The sequence below is a fragment of the Natator depressus genome, chromosome 2 (genome assembly GCF_965152275.1).
Source record: "Natator depressus isolate rNatDep1 chromosome 2, rNatDep2.hap1, whole genome shotgun sequence".
In the NCBI taxonomy this organism is placed as follows: domain Eukaryota; kingdom Metazoa; phylum Chordata; order Testudines; family Cheloniidae; genus Natator; species Natator depressus.
In genome coordinates, this window is record NC_134235.1 from 46,315,754 (window position 1) to 46,343,622 (window position 27,869).

The window sequence follows — 27,869 nt, forward strand, 5'->3', positions numbered from 1 at the left end:
TGATGCTCACATATTTTTTTTTATCTTAAATAACCTTAACAACTGAGAGCACCTGTTAATAGGGCTGGCCAGAAAACAAGAATTCCATTAGTGGACATTTTTGAAGTTTTAAAATTTGTTTTTATTCCACATCAGAACATAAATGCAACCTTTCAAAATTGTCCATAAAAAATGAGAGAGAGAGAGAAAGAGGAACTCTTTCCCCTCTTGGCAAATGATAGCCAATAGTCCATTGGTTAGACACTTACCTGCAAAGTAAGAGACCTGATGTTAGTCCTGTTGTACCTGATTTGGAACAGGGACCTGAATCATTGTGTCCCACAGCCCAGTGTCCTACCCACTAGGTTATAGACTCAGCCGGTCTCAATTTCTCCTGTTTGAACTGTTCCATTTTGTATAAATTAAATATTCATGTGGCCAGCACAAGAGAGACTGATTTTATAGCTTGGTGGTTAGGGAACTCTCTTTGGATATCTGTGATCTACGTTCAAAACTGTGTCTGTGAAAAGTTTTGGTTTTGACAATTGGCATTTTCCAACTCAAAGTTTATTCAAAATTTGCTCACCATCCCTACTTGTGAAGCAAAGCCTATCTAGGGCTCTGTTTAGCTTGAATAATAATCATGGACATATTCAGTACAAGGTTCTCTAGATTTACAAAGATAGGGTGGAATTATATGGAATCTGGGGCTGCTCAGGATATATATTGGGTCATATTTGGCTCTCATTTACTCTGGATCCACCCTGGTGTAACTTCATTGACTTCAGTGGAGTTCCTCACTGTTTACATTGATGGACTGAGAGCAGAATTTGGTGTGCAGTATCCTGTAGCCAAAGCAAAGACTTCAGTCACAAGTGCTGTTAATCTGGCACCTTTCTTAAGTGCTGAATTCACTTAAAATAATACTCTAGAAGAGCTGTTACACAGATGAGTTCTACAGGCTCAAATATAAGTGTAAATAATGAACTAAGGAAAAAGACATTCCTAGAAAGCCTCTGTTTTCATAAACAACAACAGTTGTTTCCCTTTTGTTGCTTGAGAAAATATTTTATTGTTGAAAGTTCATTTCTATTTTTGTCAATTTACGCTGTTTCCAAATTGACCAGAAATGCATGAGTCAATGTGCTTTATAGTTGTCAGTTCACCTACTGATACATAGGGAGATTGAGGGAAAGAATATACCCCAAATACACAGATTTAATAACCATCAATTGTGTTATCCATGTGAAGCTTCCCTGCAATCAATGGGAGGATAGAGTTGTTAATATTCACTACATCATTTTAAGAATAAAAAAGCCCAGAGGAATTTGTATACCATAAAGTGTTTATAATCTGCATTTACTCTTGTGATAAAGAGGATGTGCATTGATGATTTGCATTTGGACTCTTGACACTGGACATTGAAGAAATCACTTAAAACTTTGAGGTACCAAAAATAGCTGAGCTGAGGGCTATGTTGTCAGTTTGCTAGGAGTCCAATCCTTAATGTGCACTAAAATAAGAAGATTGCAGCTCCTCTCAGGTTTAATACAGAGAGGTATGATTTGATACAAGGCTAGAGAGCCAACATGTGATGTGCAAAGGCCTCAGTTTGAATTAGACTGGGATTTATAGTCTGTGTGGGCCACACTTCTCCCTTTAACGTAAGGTTAGTGGTCGGGAACATGGTCTGATTATGAAGGTCATAATTTGGCCATTCCAATTTAAAAGGATACAAGCATAATGTCTTTGACAGATTTATGACATTTTAAAACCTTAAAGTAGAAGTAATTACTTAAAAAAAAGATGTAATAAATCATGGTGTTTGGGGATTTGGTAAATTATTTAGATTGTAAAAACCTGAAGTGAAATGATAGAATGCTGAAATTTGAATTCCCATTGGCTACGAGTTGGTCTTGTCTTTTATATTAAATCCCTCTCTTGAGTATAAAGCCTTTTACAATGCTAACAAAATTCTCTCCAAGAATATTGAAACTTTTACATAACTTCAGAGCTCATTCCAATAATAGCTTTAAGGATTCATTTTCCAATTTACAGCTTTGGATATTTACAGTGTTTATCAGGCCAGTGTCTTTCAGGTGAGCCAACCCTGTTATTAAGTACGGATCTCCATCAGTTAAGCTGACTAATTTAAAACTGGGCATCTTTTCATTTAGGACTAATTCAACTGATTTCAAGACAGCAATGTTAACATACTCTGTTTCCACGAGATTTCTTAATGTGTCCCAGAGCTTGATTTTTTCTGTGCAGTGTTTCTAACAAAATATTAATAGTTCTGTGGTTTTTGCTTTATTCCCTGCTTCTTTCATTTGACGTAGTGATACCACCTTAAGGTGAGAGAACTTGTCTTTTGTTACTTATATGTCTGCTTTTTACAATGTTTGTGTGGGTGTGTTTTCCTTTACATAGAGTAAATATGTCCTGTAATTTAAATGCATGGTAACTGCATGTTGATCTAACATCTACTCAGAATAAGTTTTATTGACAATGTGTATATATAAAAACATGCAAAACTCTGAGCCAGTTTTTAATCTCATTTACTCAGATGTAATTCCAAGGTAATTCCGTTGAGAAGAATGGTACTCCCCTTTATCTCCACTGTTGTGACTGAAATTTGAATCTGGCCCTCTGTTATTATTATTTTATTATTAGAACAAATTTTAGCTGGCAAATTACTGACCGTGACCAGAGTCCTAGGGGAGCCAGCTGAGGTCACTCAATCAGGGTGAACTGAAAGAATTGGGCAAGCAATCCCCAAAGCTGGTCCAATACTTAGATTGACCAAGCCAGCACAAAATAGCTTCTATAATTACCCAGAAGACAAGAACACAGTTCCCTTGAGGTAACCCAGCCTTAGGCCTCCACCCAGACACTCAAGTCAAATATGATGAGGATTACTGAAAATCTTATTCATCATATAAAAAAGTTCTACCAATCCCAAAGGATCGGACACATTATCTCCCAGGTTAATGAATATTCCAGATCTTACCCAATACACGCTTACAGCAACTTCTTATTAACTGAACTAAAATTCATTAAAAAAAAGAGAGAGTATTGGTTATAAAATCAATATACATACAGATATGAGTATAATTCTTGAGATTCAGATCAATAGCAGAGATGGTGAGCTTTGTAGTTGCAAAGAGTTCTTTCATAATTAGTCCATGGGTTATAGACCAATGTTCATATTCAGGGTGTTCCAGCGTAGGACTGGGATCTCAGCCTTACAACTTAAGCTTCCCCTGCATGAAACATCAAGCATGTCTGAGATGACAGGATCAGGACCCAAGGGTCTTTTATACAGTTTTCTAGCAGCCACTTGACCATACAGTCTTGGGTGAACAATAGGCTTTTGATGTAACCTTCTGTTTCCTATATCTCACCAGTAATTAACTACATGGATTAACATAAGATAATTTATCCATTAAGCAGTTTATCACAAACTTTAACGAGATATATAAACAATGAGTCATCTAAATGTTACTATTCCATTTTGATCTCTGAATCAATAGCTATAGTGACAGACAGGAACTGTATGCTTACATGGCTAGCATTTAGGATATAAGTAAACACACACAATTAATATCACCTCTAATTCTCTAACAATACAGGTTTGCACTTCTAAATTCTAGCCTATCTAGCATAGAATGGCCCTCGTTACCATTTCTGACATGGCTCAACAGGTTGACTCTGGGTCAATTAGCCTGCAGGATGTTTAACCCTTTCTGGGCACATGTCACACTTTGTATAAGATTTGTTGCAATTATATGACAGTAATAGCAATAATGACTTGCATGGTTATATTTTAATCAGATAATGTCACACTGGCCCTCTGTTATTATTATTTTATTATTAGAACAAATTTTAGCTGGCAGTCATAATATATCCCTGCAAATTGTTGACATCTGCTTTGTGTAATCTGAGTTGTTTAAAGACATGAGAAACCAGCTGTAATCCAGAAGAATAGTTTAGCAGGTCGGGGGAAAGTAAAGGAGTACAGATTGTATGGCTATCTTTGCAGAGGCTACAGAATCCTTCTGAAAATATTGATGATCATCAACTGCCTCACACGCAAGACATGAATCTGTAGTTAGGTTTAAGAAAATGAATTATATTTATTCTGTAATTTATCTATAATAGTAATTTTTAAACATGCTGACCAAAACTTCAGGCTTGTTTGCCAGAAGTTAGGCACCGAAAGCGATATTTAGGCACCTAAATAGATGGTGATATCTACCTCTGAAAATCAGGCTATTATTTAGGTGCCTAATTATGGTTTAGGTGTCTGACTTTAAGCAGCCAAGTTTGAAAATTTTGGCTCCTATACTTATGCTACATTATGGAGATGTAACCAGTCAAGGTCTTTGGAAAGATTGACCTGACCCTACAACCCTTACTGAATGAGTAGGCCCTGAACGTACTTCCGTGTTTGAAGGATCATATCTTACAGGAGATGCCTGTACATATCAAGCAGCATATACAGATGATGTTGATATGTCTCCTTTATGTGGTAAAAAGCATAAAAGCTAAACTTTTCAAACTGCCTAAAGTTAGGCACCTCAACTCATATGTAGTCACATAAATAATAGCTTGTATATATATATATGCATGTCTCTGGTGTATATAATGCCTGACATGCATAGATGTGAATTTATGTGTATATAAATATCTAAAATGTGGAAGTTAGCATGACCTATGTTAGAGAAGAGCACCATATTCCATTTTCCTGTCTTTAAATATTTAGCTAATCTAACATATGATTTGCATTGTATTAATGTGTGTAAAAATTAGAATGCACACTTAATTCCTTGAGCATAGGACTGAAAATTTACATCACTAGTACTGTTAAACCTCTGTCTGCAGTTTGTCTGACAAGATCTGTTTCATTTAGCACTTCAATGGTGTCATTGGAACACATCTATAAAAGTGCTCCTTATCACAATAGCATGCACTGTTTCCACTGTGACAAACCCCAAAGACTTTTCTGTATCTCTCTCAGTTGTACTGCAGTAAGAGCTTCTGTAGGACAAATGAAAGTCTGTTTTTTATCTCTGTATGTTGGGGACTGATATAGTAAATGTAATTTAAATATTAATCGGATGATGGGTCAGGTGAATTTTCTCAGCCAATCAAAGGGTGGGGACTTAAAAATGCATATGTATATATGTATACTTACAGTATACATTATATATAGATAAATGCAATTTGTAGAAAGGGTGGTTAAACTCTTGCCTGAAATGAAAATCTGTTCTCCAAGCTAATCAGAATACAGCTTTTCAGTAATGGTATAGTAAGGACAATGGTATGAGAAAACAGCAGATAAAACTACAGCATCTACATCATTAATTATTTGTCATAATAGAAATCAAGTAAATGGACTAGAAAGTTGCCACAGAATGTCTTCCACTTAGAAAGTAAATGTCTTATTATGTGTGTGGTGGCATTGGACAATTACTTTGTGAGTGTTCAGTTCTATTGCATAATCTCTGTGGTCTGGATTCTGATACTTTTATTCATGGTAAATAACCCCTTACTCCACAAGTGAGAAACCATTCATTCAACTAGAGCATGAATATCAGAATCTGGTACTTTCTTGTGTACACCTAAGTAAGACCATCAAACCAAATCTATAACTCTGACATACACTTCTTAAAACTTAAAATATTTGAAACCCACCTTTCCAAGTAAACACCTTCCACAGAAACACTAGAGCTTCAACACACTTTCGTGTTGCTCTCTGTTTTTCACCAGTTGGCACTAGCTGGTTGAACACTTGTGGGACATAGCAAAAGTGGATCAGAGGCTTTGAAGTTAATGCTACACAGCACATTCAAAATGTTCAGGCAAATTTTTGAGTTTGAGATGCTACATTGACTACTTAAGGTGGCTCTTCTTCCTAATATAGAGGGGCAGTAGAGCAGTCAAATATTTAATGGGGACTCAATGATATAATTACTTTAACAGTCCCAGACTCTTGGATAAAATCCCCTTATGTTTTTGGAGTGGACCATTTGATGAAAGGGAATTGGGTTTGTCCAAACATAAAGACGCTGTGACAGAAAAGAAAGAATATGAAATGAAAAATTATGATTAAAGAATCAAGACTTTAAATCTTCATGTAAATATTTAACCTCACCTATAGTCAATAATCTATAATATAGATCCTGGTTATCTCATTAGAGTCAGAATAAATTATTAATGCTAAAAGACTTGGCCAGTTGAGAGATGGCAAAGCACTATTATGCAGTGATTGCAGGGAACACAAATTTAAAAAATAATGGGAGAGGAATTTATATTTGAAAGGCATGGGAGGTGGCGAAGCTCTGTTGCCCCATGTTATTCTTCGCCCCCCCCCACCAACCATGTAACTTCTTTAGCCATGCAACTTCTCATATTTGTGATCATTATTGTGAGTAAATGTAAAAGCGAACAATGTATAACTTTTAAGAGGTGTTGATATTGCCGTCTGTTGGATAAGTCTGTTGCAATTTGCTTTCTGGCCTGAATATGGCTGATAAGATAGTGTAACTGTGCAATACTGATTTTTGCAGTTGGATGAAGAAGCCTCGATGTGGTGTGCCTGACCAGAGAAGAGGTAGCTCCAAGTTTAACATTCGTCGAAAACGATATGCATTAACAGGACAGAAGTGGCAACACAAACATATCACTTACAGGTACAAAAAAATCAATAAACCTTTCGGTGATATCACTAAGCATTTTATTAAAAGAAAACAAATTTTTTTAAGATATTATTTTCTAAATGTGTACTATGCATTGTCCAGATGTTGATGTGTGGTATAAAAATATTGATTTCAGTATCCCTGGAGTAACTAATCACACGCTGCAAAAGCACAGAATGAGTTTCTTGGATTTAAATTGTCTGCATTTAAACAGAATGTTCTTTGAAGCTTGCAGCACCAAATTAACCTCCAATGTCCCCCCTAACTGTACCTTTCAAACCACTTGGCAACTTCTCAGGAAAAGTCACTTTGAATGCAGGAACAGTCTAATGGAATTGGGGGCTCTAATTTAAATATGCAAATATCCCTCCTTCATTGGAGGGAGGCAGTAACTGCAAATGCAGGTGCCTGCAGGTCTATTTCAAAATATAAATGAATTTCATTAAATTTTGGTGAGTCAGTTACACAGCCGTCTCATGCTCACACAGTAATAGGCATGGGGGCATGTATGTATCAGTGAAACTCTCAATCTGACTTGCAATTTACAGGACGTGTTGCATGCTGTATCAAAGCTGACCTTGGCTTGGCAAATAATATATATTATGCAAAAATATGTACCTGCTGTTAGTGCTGTCAGCCAAAAAGCGTCATGTGTATACAGTATGTGGCCCAAAAAATTGTCAGCAAAGCATAGATTTGTATGTAGTCCTCTAGAAATTTATCATAATCTGTTCAGGATTATGGGATCTACCATGGCACTGAATGTTCTCTGGGATAAAATTCATTGACCAGCTATTTACAGTACTATATGATGCATAGATTTTAAGACCAGAAAGGACCTTTATGATCATCTAGCCTGACCTCCTGCATAACATGAGTCATAGAATTTTACCCAGTAATTCCTTTATCAATTCCATATTTTCTGGTTGGATGGCTTTCAAAAAAGCATTCTCAATCTTGATTTAAAGACTTCAAGTGATGGGGGAATCCCCCATATCATCAGTGAGTTGTTCCAGTAGATAAGTAACTCGTGTTTTTATTGCTGAGTATTGTAGTCTATGGGAATTGAAGGTGCTTAGCACCTAGCAGGAGTATGTCTAAATATATTATTTTACATTTATCCACATTTTTAACTTCTTAATCTAGGGATTTAAATGGGAAGTGTGTGTGTGTGTGTGTGTGTGTGTGTGTGTGTGTGTGTGTGTGTTTAACATTCTTCCTCTTCATTTGTAATCCCAAATCTCAAATCAGTAGGCCTGATTCTCCACCCTATTACACCATTTTGATACCACTGTTAAGTCCTGCAACTGAAATATCATCGTTCTGCCACCCAAGACATTAATCATGAAAGCAGTACAAAGGGGGATCCCAAGATTAATCTGTTTGGTAACCCTCTAGTAACCTTTCTAGCTTGAAGAATTTATGGCTGTTCTTTGCTTCCTGCCCTTTTTCCAAAATTTTCACTCTGCTGTGTCACCTTATCATATGCCTCTGCCATTTATCATTAACCTCCAGATCAAACTTTGCTAGAAGTTTTCTAAAATTTCAATACTCCACTGTTAGTAGGAAGCACTACTTTCCTTTCAAATGAAAATCAGCATGAGTTCACAGAACATAATTGCTATAGATTGGACATTCAAAAGTGTTCAGCTTCTGGGAGTTTTACTATTGACTTCAGTGGGAGCAGAATGAGGCCATCGTCACGTCCTTGACATCTAAAAACATTATAGTCCAAAGCTTGGCTAGGCTCCACATTGTGCTAATGTGCGTTTCTTCTTGAGATCCAGCCTCTGACCCACACGCAGCAGAACTGCATCAGTTCTAATGCTAAGAGGGCCCCTGACCCGCAGAGATGAGGACCGGATTTATTCTTGTTAACTTTCTGGATAGTGGTTTCTAGATTATATCCTCAGGTGCTGTGTTTAAATCAAATATTTATGTTTTTTTTAATTGTCAGATATTTTCTAATAGTAAAATATAATTGAGATCATATGTAGATGCATAGAAATGTAGGTCTGAAAGGGATCTCGAGAGATCATCTAGTCCAGTTCACTGAGGCAGGAACAAATGTACCTAGACCAGGAGTCGGCATCCTTTCAGAAGTCGTGTCCCGAGTCTTCATTTATTCACTCTAATTTAAGGTTTCGCGTGCCAGTAATACATTTTAACGTTTTTAGAAGGTCTCTTTCTATAAGTCTTTAATATATAACTAAACTATTGTTGTATGTAAAGTAAATAAGGTTTTTAAAATGTTTAAGAAGCTTCATTTAAAATTAAATTAAAATGCAGAGCCCCCCGGACTGGTGGCCAGGACCCGGGCAGTGTGAGTGCTGCTGAAAATCAGCTCGCCTACTGCCTTTGGCACACATGCCATAGGTTGTCTACCCCGATTTAGACCATCCCTGACAGATGTTTGTCCAACCTGTTCTTAAAAACCTCCAGTGATGGAGATTCCATAATCTCCCTTAAAATCCTATTTCCTTGCTTAAATATCCTTATAGTTAGAAAGTTTTTCTAATGGCTAATCTATATCTCCCCTGCTGCAGATTAATCCCATTACTTATTGTCCTATCTTAAAGGGACATGGAGATCAGTTGATCACTATCTCTTTTTAACAGCACTCAACATATTTGAAGACTGCTATCAGGTCCCCTCTCAGTCTTCCTTTCTCAAGTGTAAATGTGCCCAGTTTTTTTAACATTTCTTCATAGGTCAGGTTTTCTAACTATTTTTGTTGCTCTCCTCTGGACTCTCTCCAATTTGTCTACATCTTTCATAAAGTGTGGTGCCCAGAACTGGACACAGTATGCTAGCTGAGGCCTCACCAGTGCCAAGTAGAGCGGGACAATTACCTCAATTAACACAAGTGTCTTACATATGACTTTTGTGTTAATACACCCTAGAAGGATATTACACTTTTTTGCAACTGCATCACAATGTTGGCTCATATCAGGTTTGTGATCCACTATAACCTACCTGTCCTTTTCAGCACCAACTAGCCAGTTATTTCTCTTTTGTCATTTGCATTTGATTCTACTTTCCTAAGTGTAGTACTTCACACTTGTCATTATTGAATTCCATTTTGTTGATTTCAGACCAATTCTGCAATTTTTTCAAGGCCCTTCTGAATTCTAATCCTGTCATCCAAACTGTTTGCAACCCTTCCCATCTTGGTGTTACCTGCAAATCTAATAAACATAATCTCCACACCATTATCCAAGTCATTAATGAAAATATTGACTATTACCGGACCCAAAAAAGATTCCTGCAGGACCCACTAGATATGTCCTACCCAGTTTGACAGCTACTATGGATAACTACTCTTTTGAGTATGGTTTTTCTACCAGTTGTGCACCCACTCTTATAGTTATTTCATCTAGACCACATTTCCCTAATTTATGTATGACAATGTTGTGTCAAAAGCATTATTAAAATCAAGATATGTTGCATCTGCTGCTTTCCCCTTATCTACTATCCCAGTAAGCGTGCCAAAGAAGGAAATTAGGTTTGTTTGGCATGGTTTATTCTTGAAAAATCTTGTGTTGGTAATTACTTATCACCCTAATAACTCCTAAATTCTTACAAATTAATGGTTTAAAAATTTGTTTTGGTATCTTTTTTCAAGTATTGAAGTTAGGCTGACTAGTCTATAATTCACCAGGTCTTATTTTCTCCCCTTTTTAAAGATAGGTGCTATGTTTGCCCTTCTCCAGTCCTCAGGGATCTTACTCCAGGAGTTCTCTAAGATAATTGCTAGTGGTTCCAAGATTACTTCAGTTAGTTCCTTAAGTATTCTAAGGTGCATTTCATCAGGCCCTGCCAACTTCAATATGTACATTCTTTAACCTGCTCTTTCCCTATTTTGGCTTGAGTTCCTTCCCACTTCCTGGTAATATTAATTGTGCTAAGTATCTGGTTACAAGTTACCTTTTTAGTGAAGACTGATGCAAAATAGGCATTAAACACCCCCACCTTCTTGATAGTATCCATTTTTAGATCTTCTTCCCCACTAAGTATAGGACCTACACTTTCCTTCATCTTTCACTTGCTCCTAATATATTTATAGAACCTCTTCACATTGCCTTTTTTGTCCCTTGATAGGTTTAACTCATTTTGTACCTTAGCCTTTCTTCTTTTGTCCCTATGTGCTTGTGCTATTCTTTTGTGCTCCTCCTTAGTAATTTCTCTGTTTCACTTTTTATAGGATTCCTTTTTGATTTTTCTGGTCGTTAGAGCGGCTGATGGAACCATATTAGCCTCTTACTATTCTTCCTATCTTTCCTTTGCATTCAGATAATTTGCAGTTGTACCTTTAATATTGTCTCTTTAAGAAACTGCCAGGTCTCCTGAATTGCTTTTTTCCCTTAAATTACCTTCCAATGGGATCTACGAGTTATGAAGTTTTTAAAGTCTGCTTTTTTGAAATCCCATTGTCCTTATTCAACTGTTCTCACTCCTTCCTGTCTTTAGAATCACAAAATCTGTCATTTCATGATCACTTGCACCCAAATTGCCTTCCACCATCAGATTCTCAACCAATTCCTCTGTTAGTCAGAATCCAGTCTAAAATGGCCGGCCTCACAGGTTACTTCCTCCACCTTCTGAAACAAGAAGTTGTCCCCAATACATCCCAAGAACTTATTGGACATGTTTACCTGTGTCTTTTGTCTTTCTTTCTGTATTTTCTCTTTGTCACTGTTATTTTGGCCCCAAGAACTTTTGGCCAAACTTTTGGAACTTTCTTCTGGCACCCATGTTGAATTTAAATAAATTAATGCAACTGGAAACAAGGAGCGGGGAAGACAAGCTCAGACAGGTAGGTTTGGAGAAGTAACAGTGGAAAATATTAATGGTATTATATCATTTTTGAACTTGTATACCACTAAAACAATTTTGCTTTTATCTACTATAATTTTAGACATCTAGGTGCTGCAGTTTACAAAAACTGAATGAGTGCAGTATCAGAAGCTGAATAGAATTGAGTCACTGCTGAATGGATCCTTTGGTCCATTCTACTGTAGAAGAGGAGCATTGGGGTGTCAAAGGGCTACTTTAGCTATTATACTTAAGTTGTCACTTAAGTTCACAGCTCATCCATTGCTTTGTCATGGCAGGATACCCTTTCAGTGGTGAATAAAAAATATCAATTCAGCCAGACAAAAGACTTGCATGAAAATGTATTAATTTGTAAATTTGCCTATTTTCAATTTTAAGTTCTTAAAATTGAAGCAGTTTCATTGAACTTTAGAAATGTTCAATGAAACTTGACACATTTTCAGTGAAACTTCATATGAATAATTTTCTCTCAGCGTAGGTGTATCTTTTTTGCCGAATACTAAAATTTTGAACTGAGGTGGTATTAGACGCCAGTATCTCAGCTGTGCAAATAATTTTTAAAAACTGTCCGTGTTGAATCATAATGGCGATTTTTTAACAACTCCAGAGGGAAAAATGGTTTTTGATCTTTCACATGGGCTGTTGAGGCTCAAATGATTGGCTGCCATAGGAACAGTGGTAGAACCACAATCTATTTCATAAAAAGAAAAGGAGTACTAGTGGCACTTTAGAGACTAACCAATTTATTTGAGCATAAGCTTTTCGTGCATCCAATGAAGTGAGCTGTAGCTCACGAAAGCTTATGCTCAAATAAATTGGTTAGTCTCTAAGGTGCCACAAGTCCTCCTTTGCTTTTTGCGAATACAGACTAACACGGCTGCTTCTCTGAAACCAATCTATTTCATGGGATTAAGTTACGTCATTTCAGAAAGATGATCTGAGCACCCACATTGTCTCCTGTGAACTTCTAAAGAAATAGAGACTGAGAGCAATCATGTGTGTGTGAACCAAATAGGATGCCTATATCGAGATGAAGCCAGCCTCCCAGTCCTTCACAGTGTGGGGTTATTGGTCTTTAGGAGATGGGTAAGGATGACACCACAAGAAAGGAAGATGATTCCTGCATTCACTGACTAAGTGTATGCGTGTCAATCCCTAGCACAGAATTAATATTTACCATTTTTATTAATTCTCCCTTTTTCTTCCTCTGTAACATAACTTTCCAATTACATAAATGTATTTACTGGACATTTTTAGTAATTCAGTTTCTATATGGATGATACAGTATATGTCCCTGTGATGTATTATGGAACTCATGCCTGCTTGGTGTGGCACTCTGTCCCCGGCTAGACCAGGTAGAGATTGATGAGCCTGTTACAGGGGTAGCTAAAAGAGATGTGTCTCTTAGCTCAAGCAGTAGAAGCTCATGCATTAAACTCCAGAGATTCCCAGGTTTGATCCTAGTTGCCAATGACCAGGGTCAGTCTGTGTTACAGTAGTTTTGCCTTGTACATAATATTAATACATTCTGTAATCATAGTTCTTTGTACTGGTACCATATTTAAAATGTTGTGCTCAACACTCAGAGGGATTTTACCCAAGAGAGAAATCAGTCCATTATGAACTGAGAAGTGTTGAACATGTTATCTGGCAGGAGAGTATGTGTTTAAACTGAGAGTCCAGAGCAGTGTCTCTCAAACTTTCCAGACTACTGTACCCCTTTGAGGAGTCTGATTTGTCTTGCGTACTCCAGGTTTCACCTAATTTAAAAACTACTTGCTTACAAAATCAGACATAAAAATACAGAAGTGTCCCATCACATTATTACTGAAAAATAGCTTATTTTCTCATTTTACCATATAATTATAAAATAAATAAGTTGGAATATAAATACTGTACTTACGTTTCAGTGTATAGTATATAGAGCAGTATAAACAAGTCATTGTATGAAAATTTAGTTTGTACTGTCTTTGCTAGTGCTTTTTATGTAGCTTGTTGTAAGTAAAACTGGGCAAATATCTAGATGAGTTGATGTACCCCCTGGAAGTCCTCTATGAACTCCCAGGGATACATGTACCCCTGGTTGAGAACCACTGGTCCTGAGTGCTAGAAAACTATTTTTCCATTCCAAAGCAAGCCAGAGACTAATGTGGTACAACGTGATTTTGTCTTAGAGTTTGGGATTGTGTTATATAACCAGTGATTTAATGAACATGATACTGAGTCAGGGAAGAAGTCTGTGATACTTAGGGAGGATTTTTTTTTAATAGAATGTTCAGTTCACATGAAAATATTTTGTGAGCTTGTCACAATAACAACCTCCACTTATGGCTTCAGGAAATAAACCATTTAACTTTTTGAACATGATACCATGATGTAAATCAATGAGAATAAAACTGTCATCTTTATAATAATGACTATCAAGGTGGATTTGGTTAGAAAAACACATTAGAGAATTATTGACCATAAAATCTCCATAATCAGAAAGATAATCTTACTATTCATAATTTGAACTCTAGCATTAGGAGTCAGACAAAGGGGAGTCTGCAAAGAGCCCTCAGCTTGTAGTAAATGTTTAGAAATGAAGTAGCAATATGCTAATCAAAAGGTAAAGATGTATCTTGAACAAAGCCTGTTATATAAAACTCAAGATTACTTTTTAAAGCAGGGTTACTCACAATTATTTTAATATATTAAACACCATTCTCTGTTTTGTAGTCTCGAGTTTAAAACAGTTTTTGATAGTTCTGCAAGATGTATCATTCAGTTCATCTTCAAGTATATTTAACTGATGTGGGTGGGTGAGGGGCCTCATCCAACACCCATTAAAATCAGTGGATCTTTCCACTGACTTCACTGGGCACTGGATCAGATCCCAGGTAAGCGACCCTCTTCTCTATCACTGATCCAGATTAATTTCTTTCTGTGTGAGCTCTGCTCAGAATATGGCGGAAGGGAGGCATTTTATGCTGGCCAGTTATACCGCTTACTGACAGATGTGAGCTACCCTATGGCAGGGAAATTCTCCCCTGGCCAGTTTGCAACAGATTCTGCTACCTTGCATTGCCTGAGCAGCCCTAAATGGATGTAACGGGGGAGAGAATGTCATGCTAAATCTTCAGGAAACACCCTTTAAACGAAGAAATATAGAAAGAGGCTATTGGGCTTGAAGTCTTTGAAAAGTAAACGTTCCATGAAGCCCAACTGATATGCAGGAAAACAATCAAATATTTTGAATTTGCATAGAGACAGATTGCACTTAAATGTACAAAGCATAAATACATCAATTTATAGATGATGATTGCAGGGGGACTAATGCCTGCATATTGACTTTTAATACACACCAGCAGTCAACAACAGACTGTAAGGATAAACTGTGCATTGTTTTCATTAAACATGACAGTATTATTTCAAACTCCAAATGAAAAAAGCAGGTCAAGATATGAACATCTTTTCTTAAAAATAAAAAGAAGATATGATGGGAAATGTTAACCACTGATTTTTTTCAGCAGTCCTGAGTGCTGAAGTTAGTTGGAGTTGTGGGCACTTGTTAACTCTGGAAATCACTCCTGATAGACACTAGAAAAGGAGGACGATGAGTTAGTACAGAGAATTGTTTCCCAGGTGTTTGGCTGTTGGGCCTTGTCCACATGCTCAGAGTTGAGCTGATCGCCATATTTGGGGAAGAAATTCGCCCTCCCGCCAGGTCAGATTGGTAGAGGCCCTGGGTTTTTTTTGCCTTCCTCTGAAGCATGGGGCACGGGACACTTGCCCATTTAAACTGATGTAAATGGTGGATTCTGTGTAACTTGAAGTCTTTAAAACATGGTCCAAAGACTTCAGTAACTCAGCCAGACGTCAGAGGTCTATTACAGAGTGGGTGAGTGAGGTTCTGTGGCCGGCAATGTGTACAAGGTCAGTCTAGATGATCATGATTGTACCGTCTGACCTTAACGTCTATAGATCTATTCCCTATAAACAACCAGCTGTAATTCAGTTGTATTCATTTATATCCTAAGAGTATTACTGAAACTTTCCAAACACATGTAGGGTATAGTGCCACATCTCATAATCACATTACTTTTACATGCATACATATTAATTGTTGTTGTTGTTTGGTGCCAGGTTGAGGACACCTCATTTGAAACCATTGGGAATACTTGAATAAGTGCTCGCTAGTGTGAATAAGGGCTCCACGCTCAGGCCCTAAGTATTTGAGGCTATCTAGTTTACTCTGTCACTGAGCATACTCTGTAAATAGTACAGAAAAAGAGCTTAGAGATACGCTATTGAGTAGTGATATCTCCATATGTGGAGAGAGTGATTAAGAGCTTATAAGGAAGGAGGTGTGACTACATATGTAGCTTTGAAGTTTCTCTGAAAGACAAAAATGTAGTACTTGGAAAATGCCTTGTTTTCTAGTACCTCAGGGTCATGAACCTCTGTGTGGGCAGATAAACAGATTTTCAAACACTTGGGAACTCTTACATCCTTTGAAACTGATTACACGATCTGGGTATGTGCCAGGATGCAACAAAAAATACATTCTGGGACTAGATGAACAAAATTACTTGCCTGTGACTCTATGAGCATCTAGCCTTATGTGTGTTGTAAGAACTGAAGTGATCTTTTACAGCTACAGACACCTGTAAATTTATGCTATGCATTATTGTCATAGGACATGACAGTATTACTTCAGACTCTAAATGAAAAAGCATATCAAGACTCCAGAAAATAGAGATTTATAATAGAAATACTAATTATTCCCTATAGGAAAACTCCCATGCATTGTTATGCTACTATAGGGCCTGATCCTTAAGAACTAATGGGACTACAATGAGATAACTCTTCGTGTTAAGCAGTATTAACATTCAGTAGGACCTGATCCTGCCACCAGTATACTGGTGAGTGTTATTTATGTGAGTAATCCCATGGAAGCCAATAAACTACTCACATGATTAAGGGCTCACCATCATGAGAGCAGGTTGCACAATTCGGCCATTTATGATAATTTACTAGATAAGAATAGAATCCAAAAAAGAGAGAGTTTTCAAATCTCTTTTTGAATTTCTGGTCACTATTTCATTTCTACGGTTAATGAATGAGACTGTTTTCCCATTAGTGGAGGTTGAATTTTAATATATCCCACCAGGGTCATGGATTGTAACGTGAAGTAAGATTGAAAGAAACAGTGTTGCCACTAGAACGGTTTGGAAATCTAGCATTTTTAAATCGACTGTTAAATTTCTCCACAATTTTTAAAGAAATTAATAATATGTCTTAGAATAACTAAATTTTTGATTTTCAGTGTGTTATAATGGCAAAGCTAATTCTTTCTGGCCCATTTTACACCAAAATTACCAAGATGGCCATTTCCTGTTGGATTGTTAATTACTGTTTGTTTTATTTAAGTTGGGGGTATTTTAGTGTGTTATTCTGAACCCCTCTCTGTTTTTACTCAGTGCTTACTTGGGCAAACTCCCTCTAAAGTCACTGTGATGTTTAAAGTCAGTGGAGGTTTTGCCTGTGAAGACAAAATAAAACTGAGTGGACCTTAGGATTTGCCCTTTAGTGATTTCCTTTCTCTTCTAATGATTGAAATATACTTACTCCTTTATTCCTTATTCCTTTAATTACAATAACTACGTAATTTACTTGAGTTCTGTGGCTTTAACTTCCAGGACCTCCAGCAGAGCTATGCCTATATCTCCAGGGCCCTTTTGTCATGTGTCTCCTGTTTATCAAGCCATTCTCCCTCTGTCTATAGAGAAACAATTCTTGTTTTCCAAGACCTCTCCTACATGGAGTTTTAAGTTTGAGTTCTCTTCCTGTGTACTTTTTCCATTAAATTATCTGATATCTATCTCCTCTTTCTTTACCTACTCTTTTTACACTGATGATTCACAGTTGTGTATATCGTTCAGTTTCTTTAATAACTTCTCCAGGTTCACTCTTGTTCCTGGCTTAACCAAACAAATCTATGGCTTTATTTCATTTTAATTCACCTCAAAATCTCAAAAGGAAAAAGAACCTTTTTATCGGGCAAGACAATTATGGTCAAACACAACTTTTTCCAAAATGCAGACCTCCCTTTTGTCTTAACTGTCTGTAATGCCTGTATCATTCTTACTTTAAAATTCACTTTTCCTCTCACAGCTCCTGTCTCAAATCTTCCTATCTAAACTGCCATAACAACAAAGAAGTGTGCATGTTGCCACTGCCTTTACTTGGATATAGCTGAAGTCATCATCCATGTTTTCATCTCCTTGACTATTCCAACTTCCATCTCTGTGGCCTCCCCAAGTCCCAATTCAACATATTCCAGCATCTGTAGAATGCTGTGGCCTACCTTCTCACATCTACAAAGGTAAACACATGAGCCTCATCCTCAGGTAATTTCAATTACTCCTCATTTGAGTATGCAGTACAAAATTGCCCTTATTCTTTGTAAAAACCCTCTGTGAACTTCTTGCAGACTACCTCATGAGTCATGCATTACATTCTCTGCACTCTTCATCTGCTTATCTACTGAAGACTTCTTCTCTTTACAAAAATCTCACCACTGTTGGCACAATTCCTACTTTCTCGAGCAACTTCCTCTGTATGTGTGTCTTCTAGAATGTCCACTTCTGCTCTTGTCAGAAAACAGGTTTTCTCTTCTTTCCGTGGACTCATAATTTATTTCTCCCTCTGATTTCATTTGTTTTTAACTTTGCAATTGCATTATTTGACTTTTTAGTGCATTTTGGGACATAGTGAATATGAAAAAGTCTATACAAAATGAAGTTGCATTATATTACATAATATCGCTATGGCAACGCTACACTGTAACATTTTCCTCTGTTTTCATCATATTGCTTAGAATGACAACAAACCTCACCATTTCTCAGTTCAAATGTGATACTCACTTCTCCCACCCTCCTTTCCTGCTAAGCAACATATAATACATAATTTTTTGAGATATATAATTAAACAAACACACACACACACAGCATTTCCCTCTGAGTGGAGGAATGGACAGCCCACCACACGACAGATACTTCTCTGTTATATCTGGTGTCACTGGCCTGCAGTAGCGCTCATGGGAGCCCTCCACCACCCCACTGTCCAGAAGTGAGTGAGCAGGGCCATAACAGAGGAGCTGCAGAGGGCTCCCTGAAGGGCCGGCGACTCCCCAGTGATCCCTGCACCTGACTGCGGTCCTGGTGGGGCAGAGCAGAGTCCTGGCCGGGGCTCTCTGCTCTGCACTTTGAGTCTGCAGGGATTGGGTGTCACTGGCCCTCTGACAATGCAGGGGGCCTCCTGCACCCTGGCTGTCATGGGAGTGAGTGTGCAAGGCAGAGTAGAGATCCCAACCAGGACTGTGAGAAGGAAGAGGACGTACCCCCGGCTGTGTGAGAAGCCACCCTGCTGTTGAATGCTACCACCATCTTGATTATCCAAACTCATCCGAATAAAATCCATGTCCCCCATGGGGTTCGGATAATTGGAAGTATACTATACTAGCAAAAGTTTCTAGGGTCTACTAGGCCTAAGATACCACAGTGCTGGGCATAATATAAGAATCTGAATATCATAGAATAGTTATCAATTCCAATGTGCTGATTAAGCATAACTTCCCTTACCTTATAGCATATTGGTTACCTAAAATGAGATTTCCTAAAAGGTGATGTTTGCCCTTTTTGTATTACAGCGGTGTTAGCAATAGAGGATCCATTGTTTTATACCTCAGCACTTCTAACCTGTTAATAAGGGGGTAAAATATACCCTGTATGCCCAGAAAGGTGATTCAGTTACACCATGCCGACAGTAAACTGTGAGCTATGGAAAAAGGCCTGATATCTGTACATCCAAGAGGATCCATGCATAACAGTCAATTAAGCTGATTATATTGTGGAAGAGCATAGCTAATTAACAAAGAAAAATGTTTCCTCTTTACCACATCTTTTTTTTAAGTCAGCTGATTTCATCTAAAATTTACCTCCATAGTGAAACACTAGTTCTCACTTCTTTAATAATTACCTATCTCAGCAATCCTGAAATAATAAAATATTGGAACATAGATTCAATTTAAAAGTGTTATTTGTAAGTTTTACACATTTTAAACAAGCCAGTAAGTTATGGATTTCAGGGTTCATAAAACATCTGCTCAATAAAAGTATTTGTCTGTAATGTGTTTTGTTACTCTTGGGTTTGGATCCTGGAAACCTACCCTTTAATTGTTCCTTTCTTTCTCATTTTTAATGAGTTATCATCCTTGGAGAAGAAAAGGCAAAAGAATTATAGTCCCTATCCAATATGACAGTACTGTTGGTTGTGAAATAAGAAAACCACAAACAGTATCTCTGATCTAGGTTTAATCAGTTGATTCTGTAACTGTGTGAATCAAGATCACACTTTACTTGAAAAAGGTTTTTAGGCTACAAAAAGTTATCAAAATGACACTAGAAAGACGCTTAAGCTAAAACTTAACCCAAACCAGTGACAGATTAATGAAGTAACTTGATGGAGAGTGTCTCTGGGGAAAGAGTGGCATAAAATGAAATCTGTATTTGACCAGAGGCAATCCATTCGTTTCAATAAGACAAGCAGTCAGACAGGAGAAGCAAAAAAAGGTATTCATCTCAGTTTAGCTTTGATTGACGGCAGAACCAATGAGAAGATAAGGTTTTAACATAGAAGATAAGTTACCCAGATTAGCCCTTGTTTAAATTTCATTGTAAGTTAACCTTTTCATATCAAGTATGAATCTAGAATTGGTTGACGCTTATGACGGATTGATGAGTGGAGTTTTTTACCCATTCAGACAAGTGTCCCACACTGTTATCCTGTGCTTTTCATGTCTTTAGAACAGAGTGTCCCAACCCATGGTTTGCAGATCTCAGAGGAGATCTGTGTTTGGGGATGCTGTGGGTGGAGTCATGGAAAATCAAATAAAAATATAAATCTTTAGGGGAAAAATCTGTAGAGTTAAAATTATTTTTAAAAATGGATACACCACCTCATCCCTGGGTAACTGGGGTTTGTCATAGCCCTGAGAACTCTAGCTAGTGATCCAGTGAGATCAGTACAGCAAGCCACTAGAGCCCCCGCTAATAAAATATTAAATCGGTATACTGAATTTAACCTAGGTAAAGCAGTACAAACCCCATTAAAAACGTCTGTTTATTATGTACAACAGACACTACAAGTATCCATGCCCACAGATCATGATAAAACATGTCATTGAGCTGTGACAGCTTCACATGCACACATTACGGGCATCCTTCAGGCTTTGTTGGGACTCCCTTCTGGGATTGGGTTGGTTCAGAAAGATGGATGATCATTTAATAAAAAACTCAGTGGCAATTGGCATACGGACAGCGGGAAACTATTTTAATGATAGTGAAGGAAGAAAAAGAAAATGCCAAAGTATGATGGCAAATATATGACATCTGGCTTTATGCTGACTGATTTCAAATCATCAGGTGAGATATGTCCTGAAGAGCTAGTTACTGAGTGTATGATGCCCCCAAATTTGCTGCGACATTTAGAAAACAAACATCTGTTACTGAAGGATGAAGATGTTTGGTCTTTCTTTCTTTTTTTCTTGGGGTGGTGGCAGGGGGGAGAAGAAAACCTGAGACCTTTATAAAATCAACAAGATTCAATTACTCAGACTAGCAATGTCAACATGAAAGCCCTTTAGACATGGTATTTGATATCTGTAGAAATCATATAGCAATGAAAAGTCCATTCCACTGAAGAAAACTGTATTCTTTCATGGGCAAAAGACATGGATTCAGAAGTTCTAGTGCCTGAAGCAAGTAACAAATTGAAAATAGTGTTTGTGTCAAAAAAGAACAACAACAAGAAAACACTGAGTTCTTCCCTATTATATATATATATCAGAGACAGGGTGGATGAGGTAATATCTTTTATTGGACCAACTTTTGCTGGTGAAAGTGACAAGTTTTTGAGCTACACAGAACTCATTTTCACATCTGGGAAAGGTATCGCAACTAAGTACAAAATGGAACAGATTGTTTAGCATAAACAGCGCATATTGTGAGAGACTATTCAAGATGAAATGACCGATTAACACCTCTCCAGTTATAGGACAAAAAAGGAGGGGTTAGTGGTTTACAGATTGTTGTAATATGCCATAAATCCAGTGTCTTTATTAAAACCATGATTTTTAGTGTCTAGCAAAGCTATGAATTTAAGCCCCCATGCTCATCTTTTGAAGGTGTTGTGCAGGTTACTTTTCAGGATGAGGCCTGAGAGGTCAGATATTGGATGATGGTTTTGTGAAAAGTGTTGGCCCATGGCCCACTTTTATTATTTTTCTGTGTGAGTTCATTTAAGAGCGTAGTGATTGTCTTGTTTCACCACATAGTTGTTATTGGGGCATTTACTGACTGGATGAGGTACACCACATGTTCTGATAGGCATCTGTAGGACCTATGGCTCTTGAAAGGTGTGTTGTGGGTAGTGCTGATCATCATACCAGTGGAGATATGTCTGTGGGTTTTGCATCTGTTGTTATGGCAGGGTCTGATGCCACTTTTGAGTTCATGTGGCCTGGTCTGTGGGGAGCTTGCTTCTGAGTATGAGCTTGGTGAGCCTGGGAGTCGACTGAAGGCCAGAAGAGGGGGTTTGGGAAAGATTTCTTTCAGCAGGTGGTCCCCATTGAGTATGGGTTATAATTCTTTAATGATAACCCTTTGGGTTCCAGTGCTGAGTGGTAGGTGACAACTATGGGTGTGTGTTTGGAGGTTTTTTTCCCCCCCTGTATTGAAGCAGGTTCTCTTGGGGTATTTGGGTGCCCCGTTCCATGATGGGATATACTATTAGCTATATGGCCATGGATGTCTGAGAACAACTTCTTTCAAAACTGACAAAAGGTGACTATTTAGCAATTTACCTGTTGATCAAAAATTATGGGAACTGTGTATTTCCTCATTTTTTCCTCCTGTGGAACCTCTTTCATCAACAAGAAAGCCTCATCCATCACATGGAATTTTGACTGTGCTTATAATTGTGTCCCTTCTATGTGATTAAAGTTCCTGTTTCAAATCTTCATAGTTATTTCTGATTTAGTTACAGTTACAAAATGTTACCAGCTCAAGGTTAGAATTAGAATTTTCATAACTCTCTCCCCAGAACACATCTTATTCTGGAAGGAGATTGCCAGGTCTGAATGTTTGGAAAACCCTACTTTAAGAAAACCCTCAGTATACTATGGTGACATACAGTATAACTGCTCCCCCACTGGTATATTCCTAACCTACTGTTTGCTCCTGCATCTGTAAGTTTGGTACATTGTGAATAAGCTTTCTTGTACCTCTATGTGTGTAGTTGTCAACAGTCCCTCTCTTCTAGCGAGGGAAGGTGAGCAGTGGTTTTATGAGATATATACTTATAGCTCAGGTATTATGGGGCAGTCCTTAGGCCTTTTCACTTCTTAATTTGCTATTTCAGTGACATGTTCAAAATGGAGTCTTTTAAGAGATTATCATTGTTTGTATTGCAGTAACACCTAGACTGCAAGGGTTGGGGGCACCATTGTGCTAATGCAGTGTACTACTGCTATAATGAACTTGTTGCCTCCAATAGGACAACTGTTTTCCCAGTTAGTTTATTTGCCACCATAATACCTATAATGCAGACACGTTTTTTTCCATGTCCTCTTCTGTTGCATGTTTTAAGCAAGATTCTTGATATGACTACTCTGGATCTACACCAGTGTCAACGAGATGAAAATCTGCCCGTTTTTAATCAGTCATGGACACATTTACTAGTGTTACATACATTTTAAAATACACAATTATTATAGGAGTTTTCCAAAACACAGTAGCTATTAAAGAAAACTTCAAAAGACATTCTGTTATAAACAAATAGTTTATATTATTTTCTTCATATGCTATGTGTTTAAATGTAATTCACCCCTCTGCAAGGCTGTTTTGGAAACCAAGAATGTCTTTTGTTCTAGTGTGTGAAGTGTATGTTGTGGAAGAGCCATAAATAATGGACTTTTCTTGAATTTGAAAGGCAGGATTTGGAGAACTATCAGAAGTAACTTGATAGCTAAAGCCTGATGAAAAGGGTGCCTGAGGCTATTTAATCTTTGTGAAAGTGGCATAATACTACAGTGACCTGCACAATTTGTTGTTGAGTAATCAGTGCCAGTCCTTTGTAGAGTAATCACTGTGAAATTAAAACGTGTAATGTAGTGCACAAAAAAACTGTATTAAGATAACATTAAAGGTCTCACTCAAATTCACTTAGGCTGGGCATTTCAACACTAAACTTTTCATTCTACATTTAACTTACACCACTGTGCCTAAGGTTTGCAGCAACCTGTATGTCAAGGGAAATTCCACAGACAACAGTGTGAATGGAGTGAAAATCTGACTTGCCAGCATTCTGAAGTTTAACATTAGTATTGTATGATCTATCACGAGCTCAATGTTGGTTCACTATTCTGCTAACACTATACTTCCTCAAAGTATGCTAGAAAATGTAGTTATAATATAGTATATGAATAGAAGTTGCTTCTTAAAACCGAAAGCCTTGGACAGTTAAAAAAAATGTTGGAAGTGCTGCTAGAAACTCCATTGTTAAGGTTGTGTTAAGATTTGCAGTTAAAGCAGGACTAAAATCTGTTGTTGTTTTTTTAAATCCTTTATGATTTTTCAGCAAATTGATACACTCACTAATGGCTTGATCAAAACCCCCCTGAGGTCAGTGGAAAGCCCCCTCCACTTCACCTCCCCAGTTGATTTTAATAGTCTTTGTTTCAGGCCCAAACTCCTCAGGACAAATTAATTTTCTATTAAGTTCTTTTGATCAATAATCTTTAAAGTATAAAAAGCAAACCTTTTTCACAACATGCAAAAGTGCATTTCAGTGGAGTTCTGAAAAATGCTGCATGCTCTTACAAAGAAAAACAATCTGTACTTCAAAAAAATCCAAATATTAACAACTCTGGAAATCAGTAGTTGAGGGATCCAGTCAATCCCCCACCACCATATAATTCATCCTCACTCATTATTACCTCACCTGCCATACAGCCCCCCCACCCCCCGCAAGTTTAAATTTGCTCTCTAAAACTTACCAAAACAACAAATTGCTAGGATATTTTAAATACCACTTCCTATTCAAGGGATTCTCTTCCCATATACTTTAACAATAACATATAGTACAATGGTGTTCAGTACAAAAAATCTTAATACAGCCTTGATCTTGCAGTCAGCTCTGCAAAGGCCTAGGGATCCACTCAGACAGAGCGCATTTTATCATCAAGGTCTTTGTTAGTTGCTACAAGAAATAGTTAATATGATTAATAAATGCCAGTCAAGATGGTTTTATGAAAAATATATCTTGTCAAACAAATCAGATTTCATTCCTTGAGGTGATCACAAATTTGGTTGATAAAGATAAGTGCATAACTATAACATATTTAGACTTTTGTAAAACGTTTGACTTATTACCACATAACATTCTGATTAAAAATTAGGAGTACATGATATCAATAGCACACACTTTAAATGGATTAAGAACTTGCTAACTGACAGATCTAAAAAGTAGTTGTCAATAGGGAATCACTATTGAATGGGGGTGTTTCTTTTGGGGTTTCAGAGGGGTTAGTACTGGGCCCAGTGCTAGTCATCATTTTGATCAGTGTTCCGGAAGTAAACATAAAATCACTGCTGATAAAATTTGTGGATGACACAAAGATTGGTGGAGTGGTAAATAATGAGGACAGGGCAGTCCTACAAAGACATCTGTATCACTTGGTAAGCTGGCCCCATTCAAACAAAATGTGTTCTCACACATCAAGGAACCAGGAATGTACACTATAACTACAGAATGGAGGACTGTACCCTGCAAAGCAGTGACTCTAAAAAGGATTTAGGGTCAGAGAAAACAACTGAAGGTGAGCTCTCGGTGCAGTGCTCTGACAAAAAAGGCTAAGGTGATCTATCCATGTATAAACAGGTGAGTAGGAGTATTCAGGTGATTTTACCTCTGTATATGACATTGGAGAGACCATAATGGAAGGTGCAAAGGCTGAGGACTTGCATAACTGGCAGGGGTACGTTGTTTCAAATAGTCCTTTGACACTCATAACACTTCCTAAATTTACAGTAGTCACCTTTGAGGTTGCATACTACTCCACGAGAATACATAAACATTTGCCAGGCAACCCTGGCAACTACAGGCCGGTAAAACTAACTTCAGTACCAGGCGGTTTGGGTGAAACTATAGTAAAGAACAGAATTATCAGTCACTTAGGCCTAGTGTACACTAAAAAGTTAGGTTGACCCAGCTGCATAACTCAGGGGTATGAAAAATCCATATCCCTGAGTGACATAGTTAAGCCAATATAACCCCCACTGTAGACAGCACTAGGCTGACAGAAGAATTCTTTCATTGACCTAGCTACTACCTCTCAGGGACTTGGACTACCTACAGTGAAGAGAGAACCCCTTCCATCAGCATAGGTAATGTCTACAATGAAATGCTACAGCAGTGCAGCTGCTGTACTGCAGCTGTGCCGCTGTAGCATTTCAAGTGTAGACAAGCTATAGTTGAACACGATTTGTTATGGAAGAGTCAGAGTTTTTGTAAAGGGAAATCATGCCTCACCAATCTGTTAGAATTATTTGAGGGGGTCAACAAGCATAAAAGAAGGTTGAGGGGAGATATGATTGCTCTCTATAAATATATCAGAGGGATAAATACTGGAGAGGGAGAGGAATTATTTAAGCTCAGTACCAATGTGGACACAAGAACAAATGACTATAAACTGGCCACCAGGAAGTTTAGACTTGAAATTAGATGAAGGTTTCTAACCATCAGAGGAGTGAAGTTTTGGAATAGCCTTCCAAGGGAAGCAGTGGGAGCGAAAGATCTATCTGGCTTTAAGATTCAACTCAATAAATTTATGGAGGAGATGGTATGATGGGATAACATGATTTTGGTAATTAATTGATCTTTAAATATTCATGGTCAATAGGCCTAATTGCCTGTGATGGGATGTTAGATGGGGTGGGATCTGAGTTACCCAGGAAAGAATTTTCTGTAGTATTTGGCTGGTGAATCTTGCTCATATGCTCAGGGTTTAGCTGATCGCCATATTTGGGGTCGGGAAGGAATTTTCCTCCAGGGCAGATTGGAAGAGGCCCTGGAGGTTTTTCGCCTTCCTCTGTAGCATGGGGCATGGGTCACTTGCTGGAGGATTCTGTGCTCCTTGAAGTCTTTAAACCACAATTTGAGGACTTCAATAGCTCAGACATAGGTGAGGTTTTTCGCAGGAGTGGGTGGGTGAGGTTCTAAGGCCTGCGTTGTGCAGGAGGTCAGACTAGATGATCATAATGGTCCCTTCTGACCTTAGCATCTATGAATCTGGGCAAGGGTGATCCAGTTGATATAGTGTACTTGGACTTTCAGAAAGCCTTTGACAAGGCCCCACATCAAAGACTCTTATGCAAAATAATCAGTCATGGAATAAAAAGGATCTCATGGATCAGCAACTGGCTGTTGTCCAGCATATTCATAAATGATCTGGAGAAGAAGGTAAACAGTGAGGTGGTGAAGTTTGCAGATGATACAAAATTACTCAAAATAGTTAAGTCCAAAGCTGACTGTGAAGAATTACAAAGGGATCTCAGCAAATTAGGTTACTGGGCAACAGAATGGCAGAAGAAATTCATTGATGATAAATGCAAAGTAATGCACATTGGAAAGTATAATCCCAAATATACATACAAAATGACGGGATCTAAATTAGCTTTTACCATTCAAGAAGGAGATCTTGGAATCATGGTGGAAAGTTCTCTGAAAACATCTGCTCAGTGGGCAGCCTTAGTCAAAAAGCTAACAGAATGTTAGGAGTAATTTGGAAAAGGATAGATAATGAGACAGAAAATATCATAATGCCAATATATAAATCCATGGTATGCCCACATATTTAATACTGCATGCAGTTCTGATCACCCCATCTCACAAATATATATATTAGAATTGGAAAAAGAGAAGGGCAACAAAAATTTTTAAAGGCAACAAAAATTATTAACAGTATGGAGCTGCTTCCATATGATGAGAGGTTAAAAAGATTGGTACTGCTCAGTTTGGAAAAGAGACAACTGCAAGGGAATATGATAGAGGTCTATAAATCATGAATGAGGAGGAGAAGGTGAATAAGGAACTGTTATTTACCCCTTCACATAACACACAAACCAAGGATCACCCAATGAAATTAATAGGCAGCAGTTTTAAAACAAAAATAATAGGGTAATTTTTCACACAGTGCACAATCAACTTGTGGAACTCATTGCCAGTGGATGAAATAAGTCCATGGAGGAT

General features: G+C 37.7%; 1 protein-coding gene across 3 annotated transcripts in view; it reads left to right on the forward strand.

The window, feature by feature from the left end:
• Positions 1-27,869, forward strand: part of MMP16 (matrix metallopeptidase 16) — a 236,307-nt gene that overhangs the window by 115,761 nt on the left and 92,677 nt on the right. For 2 of the 3 annotated variants that reach the window (XM_074944142.1, XM_074944144.1), the window contains exons 3-4: positions 2,319-2,333; positions 6,552-6,674. In XM_074944142.1, coding sequence (XP_074800243.1) covers positions 2,319-2,333; positions 6,552-6,674 — 138 coding nt within the window. The remainder of the gene's footprint in view (positions 1-2,318; positions 2,334-6,551; positions 6,675-27,869) is intronic. The other variant, XM_074944143.1, reaches the window with a different exon arrangement.